The sequence below is a fragment of the Cornus florida genome, unplaced genomic scaffold (assembly GCF_030987335.1).
Source record: "Cornus florida cultivar Cherokee Brave unplaced genomic scaffold, ASM3098733v1 CherokeeBrave_3.0.0_Hap2_Chr01, whole genome shotgun sequence".
NCBI classification, from domain to species: Eukaryota; Viridiplantae; Streptophyta; class Magnoliopsida; order Cornales; family Cornaceae; genus Cornus; species Cornus florida.
In genome coordinates this window covers 70,129,390-70,147,152 of record NW_026775571.1, presented here as the reverse complement: position 1 = coordinate 70,147,152, position 17,763 = coordinate 70,129,390, and the positions used below count along the sequence as shown (strand labels likewise).

General features: G+C 35.1%; 1 protein-coding gene across 4 annotated transcripts; it reads left to right on the top strand.

Moving 5' to 3' along the window:
• Positions 1-229: 229 nt before the first annotated feature.
• LOC132299723 (protein NPGR1-like) lies at positions 230-10,464 on the top strand. Of its 4 annotated transcripts, none has more exons than XM_059796520.1 (3): positions 230-604; positions 707-971; positions 8,505-8,930. In XM_059796520.1, exons 1-3 carry the CDS (start codon positions 401-403, stop codon positions 8,591-8,593), a joined length of 558 nt encoding a protein of 185 aa, XP_059652503.1. In that variant the 5' UTR covers positions 230-400; the 3' UTR covers positions 8,594-8,930. The 4 variants fall into 4 exon arrangements, with proteins under 4 accessions (XP_059652503.1, XP_059652519.1, XP_059652512.1 ...); XM_059796536.1 differs by lacking the exon at positions 8,505-8,930 and adding an exon at positions 10,047-10,464 and having other exon boundaries at positions 231-604; XM_059796529.1 differs by lacking the exon at positions 8,505-8,930 and adding an exon at positions 10,044-10,464 and having other exon boundaries at positions 231-604.
• The last annotated feature ends 7,299 nt before the right edge of the window (positions 10,465-17,763 follow it).

Sequence of the window (17,763 nt, the reverse complement as noted above, 5' to 3'; positions counted from 1 at the left end):
TCAATATGTTTCATGATGTGAAACTCAATTATCTCATTATCTATTTATTATTTTATTAATAAATAAAACTTAGCCTATTTTGGAATAAAGACATCCCCTTATTATATTTGACAACCAAACAGAGCTTAAAAACGTATGAAAAGTTTAATTTGCCTTACATTATTTGATTAATTTTAATGGTAAAATATATAAAAATAAAAATAAATAAATAAATGACCTAATTGTCCTTCTCCTTTCTCTCTCTCTACGCACCTATGTCTAGATAAACCATCTGTGCAAATATATATATATATATATATATATATATTACTAGCAACCGTGAAATTTTCCGGCGAAGGATGAGCACGGTGCAGGCGACACAACCGTGAAAGTGTCCGGCGAATTGTATAGCTTTTTGGAGATGTTGTGCGCTTGTTTAGGAGAGCAATTCAAATTTGAAGAGCCGGAGCGGGAACCACAGTCGCCGGAGTCGATGGCGACACGGGATTTCTCCGCCAGTGGCCTTTCATCGTCGGGGACAGGGGACTGGGATTCAAAATTTGAAGATGCCCAAGTGGATGAAGCTGAGTCCACACTAAAAGAGGCTCTTTCCTTAAATTATGAGGTGGGTTTCTATGATTTTTTCTTTTGTTGCTTTGTTAGTTCTTTCATAGTTCTAGATTTCTAGTATTGGGTTTTGGATTAATTTGGTTTGTGTGAATTTTAGGAGGCGAGGGCTTTGTTGGGAAGGCTTGAATACCAAAGAGGGAACTTTGATGCTGCCCTTCAAGTGTTCCAACTCCAAGGGATTAACATTAAAAGTATATTACCAAGGATGACAAAGGCCGTAACTGAGAGAACTCGGCAGCGAGAGTCGCGTTCCAAAGGTGAAAATGTGCCAGTTGCTGTAATGTCACTGCATTCCATGAGCCTGCCTCTCGAAGCAATCTTGCTTAAAGCAAAGTCATTGGAAGAGCTTGGGCGGATTAAAGGTATATCTGATCTCCTCCCATTTGACAATTTATTTTGCTCTTATATCCTCTCAGTCGATCCAAACAATGCGACTTCTGAGTTTATTTACTTTTAAGGATGTTAGAATTCTTAAAAAATTATGACCTTATTGATGCATTTACCAGATATATGGTTTGAAATGTAAAGCATCTTTATTCCAAAATAGGCTAAATTTTATCTGTGTCCTTTTGGCAAATCTCATGGGGTGTTGCTGTACTTTACCCTTAATCTTATAAATTTTTATCTTTTTCCTAACTGCTATATTTCAATTTCTATATAAACCACTCATTCTATCTTCTTTCAATTATCAAGTCCACTTCTTTGCATTCTCAAGTCCATTATTTATTCTTTCAGTCTTCATCTTTCTTATACAAAAAAACAATAACTTCATCATCACTAGATTTACCCGTCTCCGAGTCTATTTCTCCATTGAATTCGTCAGATCCAGATAGGGAAGATATTTTTGAAATCCATCGAAAAAGAATGAACGATGTGAGGAGATTATTATCGCCTGATAGGGTGCGGGCATTCTTTCAACCTCATAAGAGAAAGTATATTAAACATGATCAAGAGGAGGCAGCACAACGGCTATTCCGAGATTACTTTGCTAAAAATGCAATTTATCCACCAAACATATTTCGTAGAAGGTTTCAGATGCGACGAGAGTTATTTCTTCACATTTTGAACGGTGTTACAGCATATGAAGAATGGTTTATCTAGAAACCCGATGCCCTCGGTCGTATGGGATTTACTTATATATAGAAGATGACTGCTGCAATCCGTATACTCGCATATGGAATTTCAGCTGATCTTTGTGACGAGTATATAAAGATTTCTGAGCACATTGCGATTAAAAGCTTCAAGAGGTTTTGTGATGCTATAATTGCTGTGTATGTGGAACAGTACCAACGTTCACCAAATGCAGACGACATTGCATGTCTGTTTCAAGAAGGGGAAGAGAGAGGATTTCCAGGTATGCATGGCTTTATAGATTGTATGCATTGGGAATAGAAGAATTGCCTTATAGCGTGGCATGGCACGCACACGGGAAGAAGCCATAAACCTACCCTCATATTGGAGGCCGTTGCATCGAAAAATATGTGGATCTGGCATGCTTTCTTTGGTATGGCTGGTTTACACAATGACTTAAATGTTTTCAATCATTCCCCAGTATTCAAGAGCATGATTAATGGTACAATGCCTCAGGTTAATTACGTGGTGAATGGGCATCGGCGTATAATGGAGTATTACCTATCTGATGGTATATATCCTAAGTGGACAACTTTGATGCAGATCATCCCACACCCAACAATTGTCAAAGAGAAATTGTTTGCTAACAAACAAGAAGCTGTTAGGAAAGATGTAGAACGAGCGTTTGGCGTGTTGCAGATAAGGTGGGCTATAACGCATCAACCGATATTTTATTGGAATACAGAAGATCTAAACAAGATAATGAAAACGTACATCATATTACACAATATGATCATTGAAGACGAGGCGAACACATTTTGCAATGGATATAGACGGATGACCTAATCTCCCTTTCACATTACATTCAAAACCCATCAATATTGGCGGCACACATTTCCTCTCGCCTAAGTAGGGTTCACAATAGATCAAACAATGCTGATCTTAGGAGAGATCTCATGGAACATTTGTGGAATCAATTTGGTGATGAAAATGCATAAATTTGTTGTAATCGAATAAAATATAATTTTTATATTGCTGATGAATAAAAAATATTTTAAAAAATATTTGTTTCGATTACATTTGTTAAGAAATTTAAAGAAATTTACATTACATATATAAATAAAAATTATATTAGCTTCCCACAGATAGAAAAAGAAAATTACATCATATAGCTTCACAAACTACCCTTTTTACTGAAACGTGCATAAATTTCATTTTGTTGATCAATGATCCATGCTTTTGCTGCTACTGTTGGAGCATCATTTGGATTTTTAAGCATCATTTCTCTTTCGAAATCAATTTGCTTTTTCTCAAATTCTAACTTTTTCATTTCTTTTTGCGCCTCAAATTCCAACCTTTTTAATTCTTTTTGCGCCTCAATGTCCATTCTTTTTGTACGTTCTTGCTCAAACCTAAATCAAATGTAACTTTCAATTTCATTTTTTGAGATTCGACTGCCAAGGCATTCATTAACACACTTTGATGGCTAAAATCTTTAAATTGTTCTAGAAACAAGTTATGTTGTACCTTCTCTTTGCTTTTTTTGCGACCCTCCTTAGATGTTTTTCGTCCAGGGGATCGTACAATGCCATGCGAACTTTCAACACTAATTACAAGTGAATCATCGTCGCCAAGGTTTACTGAACCTGGTGTTGATACTCTAGGTGTTGACGGAGAAGATGGATTGGTTTGGACTATTGACAAAGTAGGTTGAACAGATCTGGCCAATTTCCAGGCTCATTCATATCGATCTCCATTATTATTTTGTTTTTCCCTTTATCATTGCTGTTGGAAATGGAATTCTATTTTAACAAATTCTTTAAAATACACCAACAGTGATCCAACTTAAATGGCTCATTTTTTTACATATTAAATACATTTCTTACTTCATTGAGATACAAAAAATAACCAATAATTGAAATTAGTTAGATTGCCAATTAAAATAAATAAATTTTTAAAAAAATTTACAAAGTAAAAAACTTACTACATCTTTAACGTTGAAGCCACTAGGAGTATGATGTTGGATCTATTTGTAATATCTAGAAAATTTGTTAACAGTTTTTTTAATGTGTGAGAAACGATTTTGCAAACCTAATACATTTCGGGACATCGTGCCCCCTGGTTGCCGAATAAAATTTTCATGGACTCGTTGCCAATACGTGATTTGCTTTTGATGCGAACCAGTTATTGGACCCCAATGTTAACCCATGCTTTGCATAATGTTTCATCTTCTTCAATAGACCATTTTTGTTTCGTACGCCTAGAATTATGTTGGGTTTGAGATGGTTGGCATTGAGAAGGTTGGAACTAAGATGTCTAAGACTGAGATGGTTGGGATTAAGATGGTTGGAACTGAGATGGTTGGAATTGAGATGACTGGAATTGAGAAGGTTCGAATTGGAAAAAAGAGTATTAGGGTTGAGATGGATTTTCGGATTGAAATTTTTTTGAAGAATCCAAATTATAATTGATTGCAGTGGTAATTCAGAATTATGAGATTAGTTGAGATGGGGGCGAAAGAATGGAGGTGGAGGATTCATATAGATGAATGTTACAAAAATAATTGAGAGAAAGAATTATTGAAGATGAGAATTAGTATTTATAGAGTAAATAAAATAGCTATTTTAAAATAGTTGTTTATTGTCGTTTTAAAAGAGTCGTTTCAAAGCTGCTATCTCTTTTTTAGTTTCTATCCATAGATTCTTTGTGAATCCATGCAAGACAGAGCAGCCAATAAACAAAGTAAAGAATATAATAGATATGCTCCAAACTATTCTCTGTCTATAGAGAAGACCATAGAGAATGTAACGACCCGAACCCAAGGGTTCGAATCGTTAACCGGGTCCTTACTCGAATCCGAGGTCGTCTAAGGGCACTATGGTCAATTCCAATGTCAATACACGATATACATGCCATCCCAAGGCTCATACCAAACAAATTAGATCACATATACAAGAGATGTCATAACAATCCACTAACTCGTTCAAACTTGTGGAGAAGCGTCGTCCGCCACTTCTCTTCTGTGTCCTCAAAAATATTAAAATAAGGGGTGAGCACAAGGCTCAGTATAAGTCGTCCAAGGCGTCAGTTTTGGACTCTCTTGAGCCATATAACAAATAAAAGGATAGAAAAGAAACCGGGGTCATACAATGGAAGTCCGTATAACATTTACAACTTAATAGGCAACAATCTCAACACATAACACAATTCTACAAAATGATGTGCATGATATGAAATGTGATGCACCCATCCCAAAATTTGGTCCATACCGACCTAACTTTCACTTTCAAAAACCCGCTAACTGACTTTACCGAGGCGAAATTGATAACTATCCCAGGTTCCAATTCTGGCAAGGCCTGACAACTGTTAAATGACCTAGTATCAACTTTTTTATGCCCTACATCGGGCCGCTCTCCCTCTAGGTCAAGCTAGCCCTGGACTTACGAAATCCAGTTCATTTTTAAAAAATACTTCCCCTCTTTGAAATAAGACTTCACTTTCTAGAAGGAAAAAAAAAATCCATTTCAAATCATTTCCAAATCTTCTTTCTTGCCATGTCATGCAATGCACCATGTTATGTCCTTTAAACATCAATCTCAACAATATAACATTAATACATGTACATGGCAGTACAGTTCAAAGAACTTAATCAAGGCATTCTATAGTAATTAATCAAGATCGTGGCATGCTTTGAAAATTTAATACAACAAGTCACATCATTGTTTCAAGAACGAAATTTACAAGAATTGTCTATGAGCATGCCCAACATAAAATTATATACACACCAATGTAAAACTATCCCTTAGACATCAGCAAAAATTTCATATACCAAATCTTGCAAGTCTTTGATACAAAATTTAAAACAAGTCATGCTTTAATACTTGAGCTTATACATAAAACAACAATTTAACATTAAAGTTTAAAATTCTGAAAATTTAATAAGTAGGGATGTAATTTGCTCAATCAAAAGACAAAACTAGAAGCATTAGAAGGACTCCTACATCACAAGAAGAACAACCCAAGCAAAGCCTCAATGAAACCCCAAATCAGCCCTAATCCGAATCCCAAAGATGCTGCAAACTGAAAATTGCTCCGATTAAAACGAAGGTCTCGACACGCTCATCAACTTTGCCTTGAGTGGCAAAATCAAATACCCAAGAGAATGGTGAGAATCAAGCTTTGAATGGTGAAAAAAGAAAGAAAAAAGAAATTACAGATTGAGAGAAGAGAAACTAACGAGAGAGAGAGAGAGAAGGGAAATAGTCTGCAAAATGACCATTGGTCATTATAATAACCAAGTCAAAATGAAGCCAGCAGAAAAATAAAAATAAGAAATATTAAAGAGAAGTCTTTGTGGGGGGCCACAAAAAGGGCATTCAATTTTGAATGCATACCGCGCCCCTCTATCTCTCTACTTTTCAAACTTCTTCTCTATAATTTGATGCGCCACAGATGCTCTAAAATATGTTTATAGGGCATATTGCACCCCTCTCATGCAAAAAATACCCCTAAATTATGAAATTTGTGCAAATAGGTCCTCCTTACACATTTAGGATAAAATTAGACTAAAATACCCTTAGTGACACATTTTATAAAATATTTAAAAATAATAATATGATGTGAAATGACTAAAAAAGTACCCAAAACCCATCTTCTTCAACTCCAACATGGTGAGGAGAAAAAAAAATCCGCCCAACGAAATATCCACCAGCGCATTAAAACCCACCCGCGAAGCTTCACCACCATCCACGTACAGACCACTGTAAAAATAAGAATTGTTTCCGGTGCCGGTGAATGGGTTGGAGGACAACGGGGATTTCTTTTAAGAAAGGTCATCACAAGCGACTTACCGTCGGCATTCTTTTCAAAATCATCCGTTTTTGCGACTTAAACTTTTCCTCGTCTTCCTCTTCTTTGATTTGAGTGCTGGATTAGTAAACTGGTGTTACATATATATATATATAACTTGCTTAGAAATTAATTGTCGAACAAATTCTTGCACTATAATTAAGAATTAATTTGGAAAAAAAAATCTAGGAGACTATACAACACTTTAAACTCCTTCTCTCTCTCTCTCCCTATATATATATATATATATATATATATATATATATATATATCAGTAGGTTTAATCATCCTTTTCGCAGCTCTCAACCGCGCCGCTGTTCTCTGTTTTTTTTACATAATCTCCAGTAATTTTTATTTGTGGGGACCAATTAGTAATATGAAAATAAATTTTCAAAAATATATAATGTAATCTTTTCTTTACATTAGAATTTGAAAAGTAGATCGGAATAAAAAAATTTATAAGTTAATTAGAGTATCTCAAAAATCACCAAATGCACAAATGAGAAAAATAATAGAGATAGAATCATATGAATTTGATTCGGAATTATTTTAACATTTCTTCAAATGTGGGCTTCCAAAAGTAAGACTTGAAATACTGAAATTCAAATTTTTATAAATTTTAGAAGAGCCACATGTTTAAATCTAGTTAGTATTTGGAAATATAATATTTATAAGAATTTATATTATTTATAAGAATCTATGTTTTAGGAATTTTGTAAAAAAAATCGGTCCTTGGTCCCGGCATAGTCCCGTTTGTGATAAGATAGGTGGGTATGTAACAATATTCAATAGCTTAAGTTTTTATAAGATGGGTGGGTATGCAGCAATATTCAATAACATAAATTTTTAGGTAAATGGGCAAACGTCCACACGTTGGTATCAAAATCAGACCCAATTCTTAATTCGGTGTCACGCCAAGCACACGACGCGGAGGGCAACCGGGTCTGGACTAGGTAAGCAAGGTGGCCAGACCACAACGAGGGCGTTACCTAGGTTTGGGTGTCCCACATCGGATCTGAATAGAAATTTAAGTGTATAAATTGGTAGGTATGTAACACTATCCAATAATTTAAACTTTTAAATAAATAGACAATCCCACCCCAACCCACATACGCAACACGCGAGCCCATGCAGCCTCGCATTCCTTCTTTTGATATTGCCTCGCCCAGTGCCTTGCAGCTGGCAAACAAATTTTAAGAGTGAGGGTAGATGCATAAGTAAAAAATGTTGAGTGAAGCTGTGTAAGCACGAGTTTAGTTATTTTTGATAATTTGGTATATTAATTTAGCCCATGATTCCTTATGTAAATTATTCCCCACACTTTTTGGTGCTAATAGTAAATAAGAAATATTATACGTAGTGGATTGTGTTAAGTGAAACAATGTTACAAGAGGTTTCAACCATTCCACTTAAATAATTTTAGATGAATTTATTGTCGCTTATAATACATTTATAATATTTTATTTGCACAACAATTATGAGGAAATTTTGTTGTCGTTAGTTCTACCTCTTCAAAGCCTATCATATACGCTCTTCCTAAATAAAAACAATCTTTTTTTTTAGTCATAGATTTGATTTTGTTGAGATTTTAAGTAAGAGGCTTCAGTTGTATACAAATGGAAGTTGTTTAATAGAGGACATTCAATGTCTCTCAAATTGACAACTATTTATAATTGATATTTTTCCTTATGTTTGTTGAAAAGAATAAAGTTTTTATATGATGTATGCTGATTTATATATACAGTATGTTGATTATTATTTTGGGTTAAATGCAAAAAAACCCCTTGAACTATAAGGGTTTTGCAACTAACCCCTGAACTACAAGATCCCCCCTGAACTATGAATTTGTTGCAATTTGCCCACTCAGGCCACCGAAAAAGTAAAAAGACGAAGCTGCCCTTCCCAATTTCTTATAATCTCAATACAATCAAACCCCTAACCCAACCTTCATTTTATTAACGCTACACAAACTGCAGAAAAGGAAGAAGTGGCGGTAGCGGCGGTGGGGAAGAAATGCAGCGGTGAGCTCGGCGGGCTGGTTCGGCGGTGGCTCGGCTGTGGATGACTCGGTTTGATTGTCGATGGAAGTCATCAATCCGGTTCATCGGAGTAAAACTAGTAGAGAGAGGAGACCGACGGGCAGTAGATTCTGGCGAGATTGTTAGCGATGAGTGTTGTTGCTTGGGTTCGAATCGTGCGGCTATGGTTTGGGTTCGCGAATAGGTCTTACAGCTTAGGTATGGCAAGAGTGGATTTGTTGGGTGCTAAACCAAACTCTCTGTTACCTTTTCCCTAGCCCGAGGATCGTGAGAAATCCTCTACAAATCCTCTATAAAATACTTCCTAAGATGTTCTAGAATTTTTTTTGTAAATCCTGTATATTCTAATAATACATAATAAGATGTTCTAGAATTGCTTAGTAGTTATCTTTTTAAAAACATATCTGACATATTTTGTTGTTAGATAAGTTAATTTTGTTTAAATGTGCATTAAAAGATTAACCTCCATTTATGCTTTGACAAGAATTTGGGCTTTGTGTTTGTGCAAATGCAAGCATAATAATCATGTTGTCTTCATGATCATAATAATCAAGCATAACAATCATTTTGTCTTCTTGGTTAAAGTGATACCACCGACTCCCTCACCTCGTTGCCGTTCTTTGCAAATTGAGAGATCTCTTTGCAATTCGTCAGCCGTGGATGTGGAACAGAGCATCGGAAGCCATACGCTGCTGCCGCCGAAATTTGCATTGATCATCGTCTTAGCCGCCGAGTGAGAGAAAGAGAGAAGGGTGAAGGTGATGGCAGCCGGCGAGCGAGAGAGAGCTCAGCGGTGTAAAGCACGGTTGTGGAGATTTCGGCTGGTGGAGAACTCGGTGGTGCAAAACAACGACTAGAGAAGTTGCGATTATCAGAGACTGGTACAGCGGCGATGGATCCGGCGTTGGCGACGACGGCGATTTACAGAAAAAGGGCAATATGGGTTGTGGATGAACTTCGGCAGTGCTCGGATGGGGGTGAGACGGCGACGGCGACGGCGAGCTTTCGCAGCAATGGGTGGCGAGTTGTGGAGAGGACTCAGCCACGATGGGGTACTTGGCGGTGTGATGGCAGTGGCGAGCTTGCCTTGGATGATGCAAATTAAAGGCATTTTAGTCCTTTCATGCATCTAAGGGCAGTATAGTCTTTTAAAATAAGTCATCTATTTTTAACGGCCAACTTTCACCGGAATTTGGCCGGATAGGGTGATTTGCAATAAATTTGCATAGTTCAGGGGGTTTCTTGCATTTTTGATAGTTCAGGGGTTAGTTGCAGATTTCTTTATAGTTCGGGGAGATATTTTTGCATTTAACCCTATTATTTAATTATAAAAATTGATATCTCAAAAATCGTGTACATCCATGGTTATACTGCTAGTTTCCAATAAGAGCACAAAGACAAGTATATATGCGGCAATGACTTTTTTATCTAAAACAAAATGCCCACTAAAATATGTTTGATATGAACATCATGCAGAAGATTCAAGAATTCCTGAATTGTAGCAGTGTGGAAATGATTTGACAATCTTAATAAAGTGGAGTTCCTCCGTTTAGATTTCATGCACTTGTTGATTGGCTTCCAGTAATTTGGGAGGTAAAGCTTTGAGGAGCAAGCTGAGCAAAATGTTGTTTACTGCTGTTGTGCAAGCTACGTGACTAGATAGGAACCAAAGGATGCATATACAAGGAGGGAAGCATTTGATCTTTTCAAGGAATGTCCTCTTTGATACTTTTGAGGAAGCAAACAATTATTGGGTAGAAGATATTGTTGTTTGAGTGTGTTTTCCTTTATTTGAGTAGTCAAGTCTCTCTTACTTGTATTTGTTTTGTCATTTTTGTGAGAGCTAATGCCATGTTATGTGTACTTTTATTTCATATTTTTAATAAAATAAATCCATTCAAATAATAATAATAATAATAATAATAAAACATTTCAATTCAAAAAATAATAATAAAACATTTCAATTCAAATAATAATAATAATAATAAAACATTCAATTGGGATAACTTAACTATCTTTTATTATTATTTAGAGGATTGGCAAAGGTAAAATGAACAAGTGAGAGTTGGTAATAGAAATAATACACCAACAGGCCTATAGCGGTATGGCGAGTCAAATATTCAGGACTTTCATCCGGGATAGTAAAGGCAAAATAGTTATTAAAAGAGTTTCAACAAATATTTTGTCAAATCGATAAAAAAAAACTCCTCTTTTAATTATGGTTCCCAAACACTAATGTAGAAGGCAAATGAAAGTGATAACATCATATGAAAAAACATTAACAATGCTACTTTGTGAGAACAGTTGCTTTGTACAAATAATGATAGAACATCCTATACATGCAAGACGACTCCTCTCAATACTCTTGATTAATGTTGATAAATTTTTCTGAATACGTGACTTTGTTATATGCTTCTCCCTGTAGCATTTGAGGTATTGTTTGGAACTTTAAGTTTTCGCCTTCCGGACAAAAATTTTAAAAATAAAAAACCATTTTTTCAAATAATATATATTTTTGATAAGTAATTTTTTAATTAATTAACCTAATTAAGGTGTTAAATATTAAGTCACACAAAGCGATAATGAAGGCGGCAAAATTTAAAATTTGGTCAGAGCACGTGAAAACGCATATTATGTGTATATAAAATAAAAAAGGTGTTTGAACTATAAATAACCTTATTTCTTTTATATTAAAAGATATATAATATTAAAATTAAAAAAATACAAAATTTATACCCTATCTTTTTATTCTTACATAAATGCGATGGGAAAAATTCATATATTTATTCTATTACATTCTTAAAAAGAGATTGTTTAATTTTTCATACTTGAAATGATTACTTCGAAGAATTATAAAATAATAAACATCTTAACTAATAAAAGTAAAACTTAAAATATCTGTATATATATTTTATTTGCAAATATATATGTATTTATAAAATGTACACACAACTAATTTTTTAGACTTAAATAAGAAAACAAAAATTAATATGGTAATGATATGTTATTCTTCTTTAGCAATGTAAGTTTATTCTTCACATTTTTAATCTTTTGTATTCAGTATTAAGCACATTTGGTTTATTCTCATCAATAATAAATGTCACATATAATTATTCATAATTCAATGAATGAGAAATCCTCGTGAATTCGAGAAGATTTTCGGAGGCTACTTTGTTGAGTCTGTGACAAGCTTCTCCCAGAAGCATTTGAGATGGCCCAGCAATTTTTTGCAATAGGGAAGATTTTCTTTGATGACAGTAACTTCTTTAAAATTTTGAACCCATGCACACAAGTGAGGCAAAGTGCTTGGTTCTAGCAGTTTTACCCCAATCACTTCTTCCAAGCAGTCTAACCAGTGAGCAAACCATCCAAGTGAGATGTCTAACAAACTATGGCATTGCCACCAAAGAACTTGTTATCTCCAAGAGTCCAAGGCCTTTCTCTTCTATGAATTTCAGCACTTCCAATGCTTCTTTGATTGCTTCTCTTGTACCTTTCCACTTCCAAAAAGGGGCAAAAAAATTGGGACCCTATATATGATCACAAATATATAATTCTTCTCGATAATAGTATATGGTAGGAAAAAAAATTGAATATACATAATACAAAATACTCCAGGTTCCAAAGTTTTTGGGAGTGTTTGGAAATATTATAAAAAAGAGTTAATTTCATTAATACCCCCTTAGGTTTGGTCAAATATTATTCTTAAATATTTTTTGAAAATAACTATCACTTAGGTCTATTTTTGCTTTTATGTCAGTGTCTCCGTTAAAAATATAAAAAAAAACAAATTTGCCCCTAATTTTTTAATCAAGTTATTCTAAAATATCAATAATGTAAATGACTTTTATACTTCTATTTAAACCATTACCTACCCACTATCAGCCACATTACCGCCAATACACAAACACACACTATTTCTCTCTCCTCTATCGCCTTCTCTCTCTCTATCTCTCCCCTCTTTCTCTACTGTCTCTCTCTTTTTAGAGCCTCCAACTTCTCTGAAACCGAAGAACACATCCAACCACCTTCGCCAGAAACTAGATAACCCATTCGCAATTGCACCCATGGTGCCGGCAATAATCATCAACATAACATTGGCGGATTCTGCAAATGAGAATAACTTGAAAAATGGAACTATATTGGTGCTCTCGTCTTCCTTGCTCTTTTCCATGTTTCTTTGAACTCCATTCACTCCACAACTTCTCTGGGCCTCTATTCCCAGTGTATGGCTTCTTGATGTGGAGGCCATATCATCACTTCAAATGGCTAAGAATAGATACGAAATAATAATAGTAGTAATAATTTTAATAATTCAATTGAAAAGAAAAATGAAAGCTCCATTCCCTAAATTGAAAACCAAATTATCAGAGTAAATGACAGCTCCATTTCCTAAATTTAAAACCATATCATTTCACTAATTGGCAGCTCCACTTCTAAATTTAAAACCATATCATTTCACTTCAAGAAAAATTATAGTTTTTGCATCCAAAATTTAAATTTGGGAAAATTATATTTTGGTGACCAAAATTAAACATAATTATTTTATAATAACTTTAAAGTCAAGAAAAGGTGAATAGTGACCAATGTTGAAACTTAATTGATATTAAGTGATCATTTGATGGTTTATTACCTAAATAACCTTCTTATAATATATTATTATGTAAGTGAACAAATTTACCCTCTACATTAACCTAAATAAACACTTACTTAAATTGACTAACAAAAAGACGACAAATTATTAGAGTAAGTCTCTGAAGAGAAGATCAAGATGGGAGAGAATTGAGGACGGATGTTCTACATCGTTTTCTTCAAGGTTCTAAGAGGTAGGACGAGAAAATTGTAAATTTTCTTCTTATTCATTATTTTCAAGGTATAGTTATTATACTTTACAAGTTGATTTGTTTGAGAGATCTTCCTTAAGATATAAGATTGTAATTTTTAGGAATTTTTTAATATTACTTAGTTATAGTTTAAGAAATAATGACCATTGTTGATTAATTTCATAATTTTGCCAATTGTTAATGGGTGTTTCAAAAGTATGATTTGCTACTGTAAATGTCATGAGCGTTCATGGTGGAGAGCCTTGCAAAATAGATAAATGGTAGAAAAGAGATAATGTTGATAAAGAAATCTTAATTTTTTAAATTGGTATATTGTAAACTAAAAAGGAAAAAAGAAAATGTTAGATTAGAGAAAACATTGGATTAGGGAGAGAGAGAGAGAGAGTAGGAGGATGAAGTCAATGATTTATTATTTGTATTGGATGGCAATTTTGTCATTTAAAATTTATTTTTAAAATGTTTATCAAATCTTTAAGTGTTTTTGACCAAATTATCCCCAAATAGTCACTTAATATTAATTAAGTTTTAACATTGGTCACTATTCACCTTTTATTGACTTTAAGGTCACAATAGAACAATTATGTTTAATTTTGGTCACCAAAATATAATTTTCCCTTTAAATTTTCACATAATCAAGAATTCAATTAGGAAAGTTATAGATTTTGTTCTAAAGAAAATCTGTGCAAATTATTCTCTTATCTCTCATATTTTGACTTTCCCAAGAAAAAAAAAAAAAAAAAAAAAAAAAAAAAAAACTATGCAAACCATTGCAACCCTCATCAAACCCTAATGACAAAATAAGTTGCTCATAACAAGGATAATACTGGTGTTTTTGAACGCCGACGAAAAATACGATGGCGATTTGGACGGCGAGGAACAATGGATTAGCCATTTCAACGGCATCCACACAACTCTCTGAACCTCACCATCAACTCTGTACCAATTCACATGAAACAATGGAAGTTTGGGTTTGATTTTGTGGATGATCTTATCCGAGCCTCTGGTTGCATTGAATCGAACAACCCACAATACATATATCCAAATCTATATCCCTCTACAACACCCATCACTCTAACCTCATCTTCTGCCCACATTATGTTAGTTTCCCAGCCTACTCAGTCCAACTCGCCACCAAAATCTTCTATAACTTCAGCCTCTCTATCTTGCGAGATTTACGCTTTAAAGAGAGGATATAATGAATGGGTGCAATTAACCAAGAAAAAAAAAATGAATGAGGGCAATTATGTCTTTGAATAGTCAAACTAAAGTCAAATATGGGTAAATATATCATTTGATATATTTGAATCATTAAAAAAAACCTTCATTTAAAAAAAAAAAAAATTTAAATAGGTCAAACCAAAGTCAAAGGGTAAGAATGTCTTTTTACATGTAAAAGGTGGCCTGACACACTTGTCAACTAACATTTGGAGTATGAGTGAAAAACGGAGCAAACATTTGTAATGTGAGTGATAATTATTTTCGAAAGATGTTTGATACTGATATTTGGTCAAACCTGAGGGGGTGTCAATGAAATTATCCCTATAAAAAATAGTGTATTCATTTTTGGAATGCGACATGTATTTGAGGATCTTCCAAAATAAAAAAACAGAAATTTTTTTTTAGATAGAAAGAGTATGGATAACACATTTACATTAGTATAAGGGTTTAAATCAAAAAACCCCCACTACTTTAAAAAAATGATCATTGAACCCCCACCAGTTTGAAAAAACCCCCCATAATATTACAACGTTGTCATTACTCCAATTATGTCAAATGGGGCCGTTAACCTAGCGCGTGGTTAATTTGCCAATGTTACTTTTGTGAAGAAAAATACGCTTGGTGTAACATGTGCCAAACAAATGATATATATTATGTGTTATTCTAAAAATAACCCCAAGTATCTCTTCTCTCCTCCATGCGTGAAAGTGTTTTAGGAAACCCTAGTTCATCCCTTTTCTGTTATAGTTACCTTGATTGTCTCATCTGCGTCTCAGCTTCTCAAATCAAAACCCTAGTTTCATATTTCCCGAGCTTCAAATATCAAAATCAAAATTTACCCTCTGATCTTTGAGAATTGAATCAACGAAATCCTTGGTTTAACAGGATTTGGAAATCAGAAGCGCAATAGTAGCAATCTTTTAGATTTGGAAGTCAAAGCTCTGTGTTGACAGATTCTCCACCTCGGTTGTATTTAGGACGGCGGTTAGATGTTAACTCGTATTAGAATTTCAATTCGACTACGTATACAGTAAAATTTGGGTCTCTTGCCTCTTTATCTTTGCGTTGTTTTGTTTGATAGATGATTCAAATCTCGCAACTCTTCGGGCATGTTTGTCTTCATCATTTCATTCATTGAAAAATTATTCATAGTTGAGTGTTGATAGTTTTGTTAGTTTACGTTATTACAAAATATCGGTGGAGAGATCATTTGAAGCATGGAAAGAGGTTCAAAGGCATGGCCAAGATTTAACCAACCTTAAACTAACCAATTGTATTTTCTTTTCTTGTCGTTAATTTCTTTTTGAGGGAAGTGCATAAAACACCCCTGTAGTATACTTTTTGTAGTACTTTTACCCCCTATTTGAAAAAGTGTGCAATAAATACTCCTAATCTTTTGAACTTCTGCAAAATTACCCCTCTGTCAGAAATTTGACATAAATTAATGCTCTAATTCTTATTTTTCCCTTTTAGTCTTTCGAAAATACTTATCCTTCTCTCTCTACTCTCTGCCGCCAACTCCTCCTACCATCGTCTTCTTCTTCTTCAACCACCTCCTGCTCCTCACACCATAATTCACCCCTCAACTCCACCCATCAATCTCATCCATATATACACACACACATATATATGTACACACACACACACACACACACACACACACACACACACACATACATAAATCTCATCCATTCATATATATTTATATAAATATACACACAGATATATATATATATATACATGGCGGCTGCGAATTAGGGTACCACCGGCGGTATCAATGGCTTGTGGGTTGTGGATTGGAGGTGGCGGTGGCTGGATCTTGATGCCAAGATTGCGAACCCAGGATTAATGGGTCTGTGAAAGGGAATCGGGATCCACTCTCTTCGCCTTCTATAATGGGTCTGTGAATGAGAATCTGTGATATTCGGCGATGCGCGATGTCGGTGAGCAATGGGATCAACGTTCTTCGCCTTCTTCAGCCCCTTTTTGTTAGGAATTGGAATGGGGAAGAAGCATGAAAATCCGGTGGTGTCTCTGGTGGGCAACTGTGTTTTCTGGTCTTGGGTCTAAGAATGTGTTAAAATTCGGCGATGTTTTCCGGTGAGGCGCAGATGACGACGAGGGCTTGTAGGAGGAGCCGATTAGGGATTCGAGAGCGGGAAAGAAAGGCCACTGGCTGGTGTAGTTGCCGTTCGATCTTGTACTTCTTTTTTAGAGTGTTAATTCGGTTCTTGCACTGGATACCTGTATGGTGAGCCTTTTTGACGTGGCCATGACGGGCATTGAAGGCGTCAGCGACGTCCTGCCAGTGTTTCTGATGGAGGTTGCCTCGATTGAGCTCAACGTGGTGTTTGACTCAGGCTTTGATGAGAGTGTGAGTAGCGTCCTCGGACTAGCAGCCCATGGATGGGCATCAACGGCGGTGATCGGGACAGGTGCGATGCCGTTGCCGGCGATGGGAAGGTGGCGGTGGGTTCGTCGTCATTGTCGTTCATTGGTACTAGTGTATCTGACTGTGATTGGGTAACAGTGGTTATTGAGTTTTCTGGGTTGGGAGAGAGGTTGTTGGTTCGCGTCGATGAGGGTGAGGGTGAGGGAAAGGGAGTTTGTAGAAGAAGCGGCGCATGAGAGGCAAGTGATGGGATTGTTTATTGTCCTTTTTGGTCTTTTTACAAAATTTTGTATTTTTATATATTTTATAAAATTGTTGACTAAGGGTACTTTAGTCAAATTTAGTTTTAAATTTGCCAGTGGGACTTAATTGCACCAAATTGAAAGTTGAGGGGTGTTATTTGCATGGGAGGGGTGTTATATGCACTATATGCATATTTAAGGGGTGATTTTTGCACTTGACCCTTTCGCCTCTCCTTTTCTCCCCATTTTAATCTCAATTTTGTTCTTGATTAATATATATATATATATATATATATATATATATATATATATATATATATATTAATTAAGCCCATATTGGCACTCAATCCTACCAGCTTCAGTTATACACAACCCATAGTATATTTATTTACAGAGTTGGTATTCCTAAGTGGAGGAAGATCCGCCATTCTTTCTGCAACCTAGCACTAGCACTAGATTCCCTGGACATCAATTTTTATCAGTTCAACTTTCAATCTACA

Coding starts and splice junctions, on each gene's coding strand:
- LOC132299723 (XM_059796511.1), top strand. CDS start 401: ATGTTGTGCGCTTGTTTAGGAGAGCAATTCAAATTTGAAGAGCCGGAG. Junction 605..706: donor CTCTTTCCTTAAATTATGAG/GTGGGTTTCTAT, acceptor TGTGAATTTTAG/GAGGCGAGGGCTTTGTTGGG.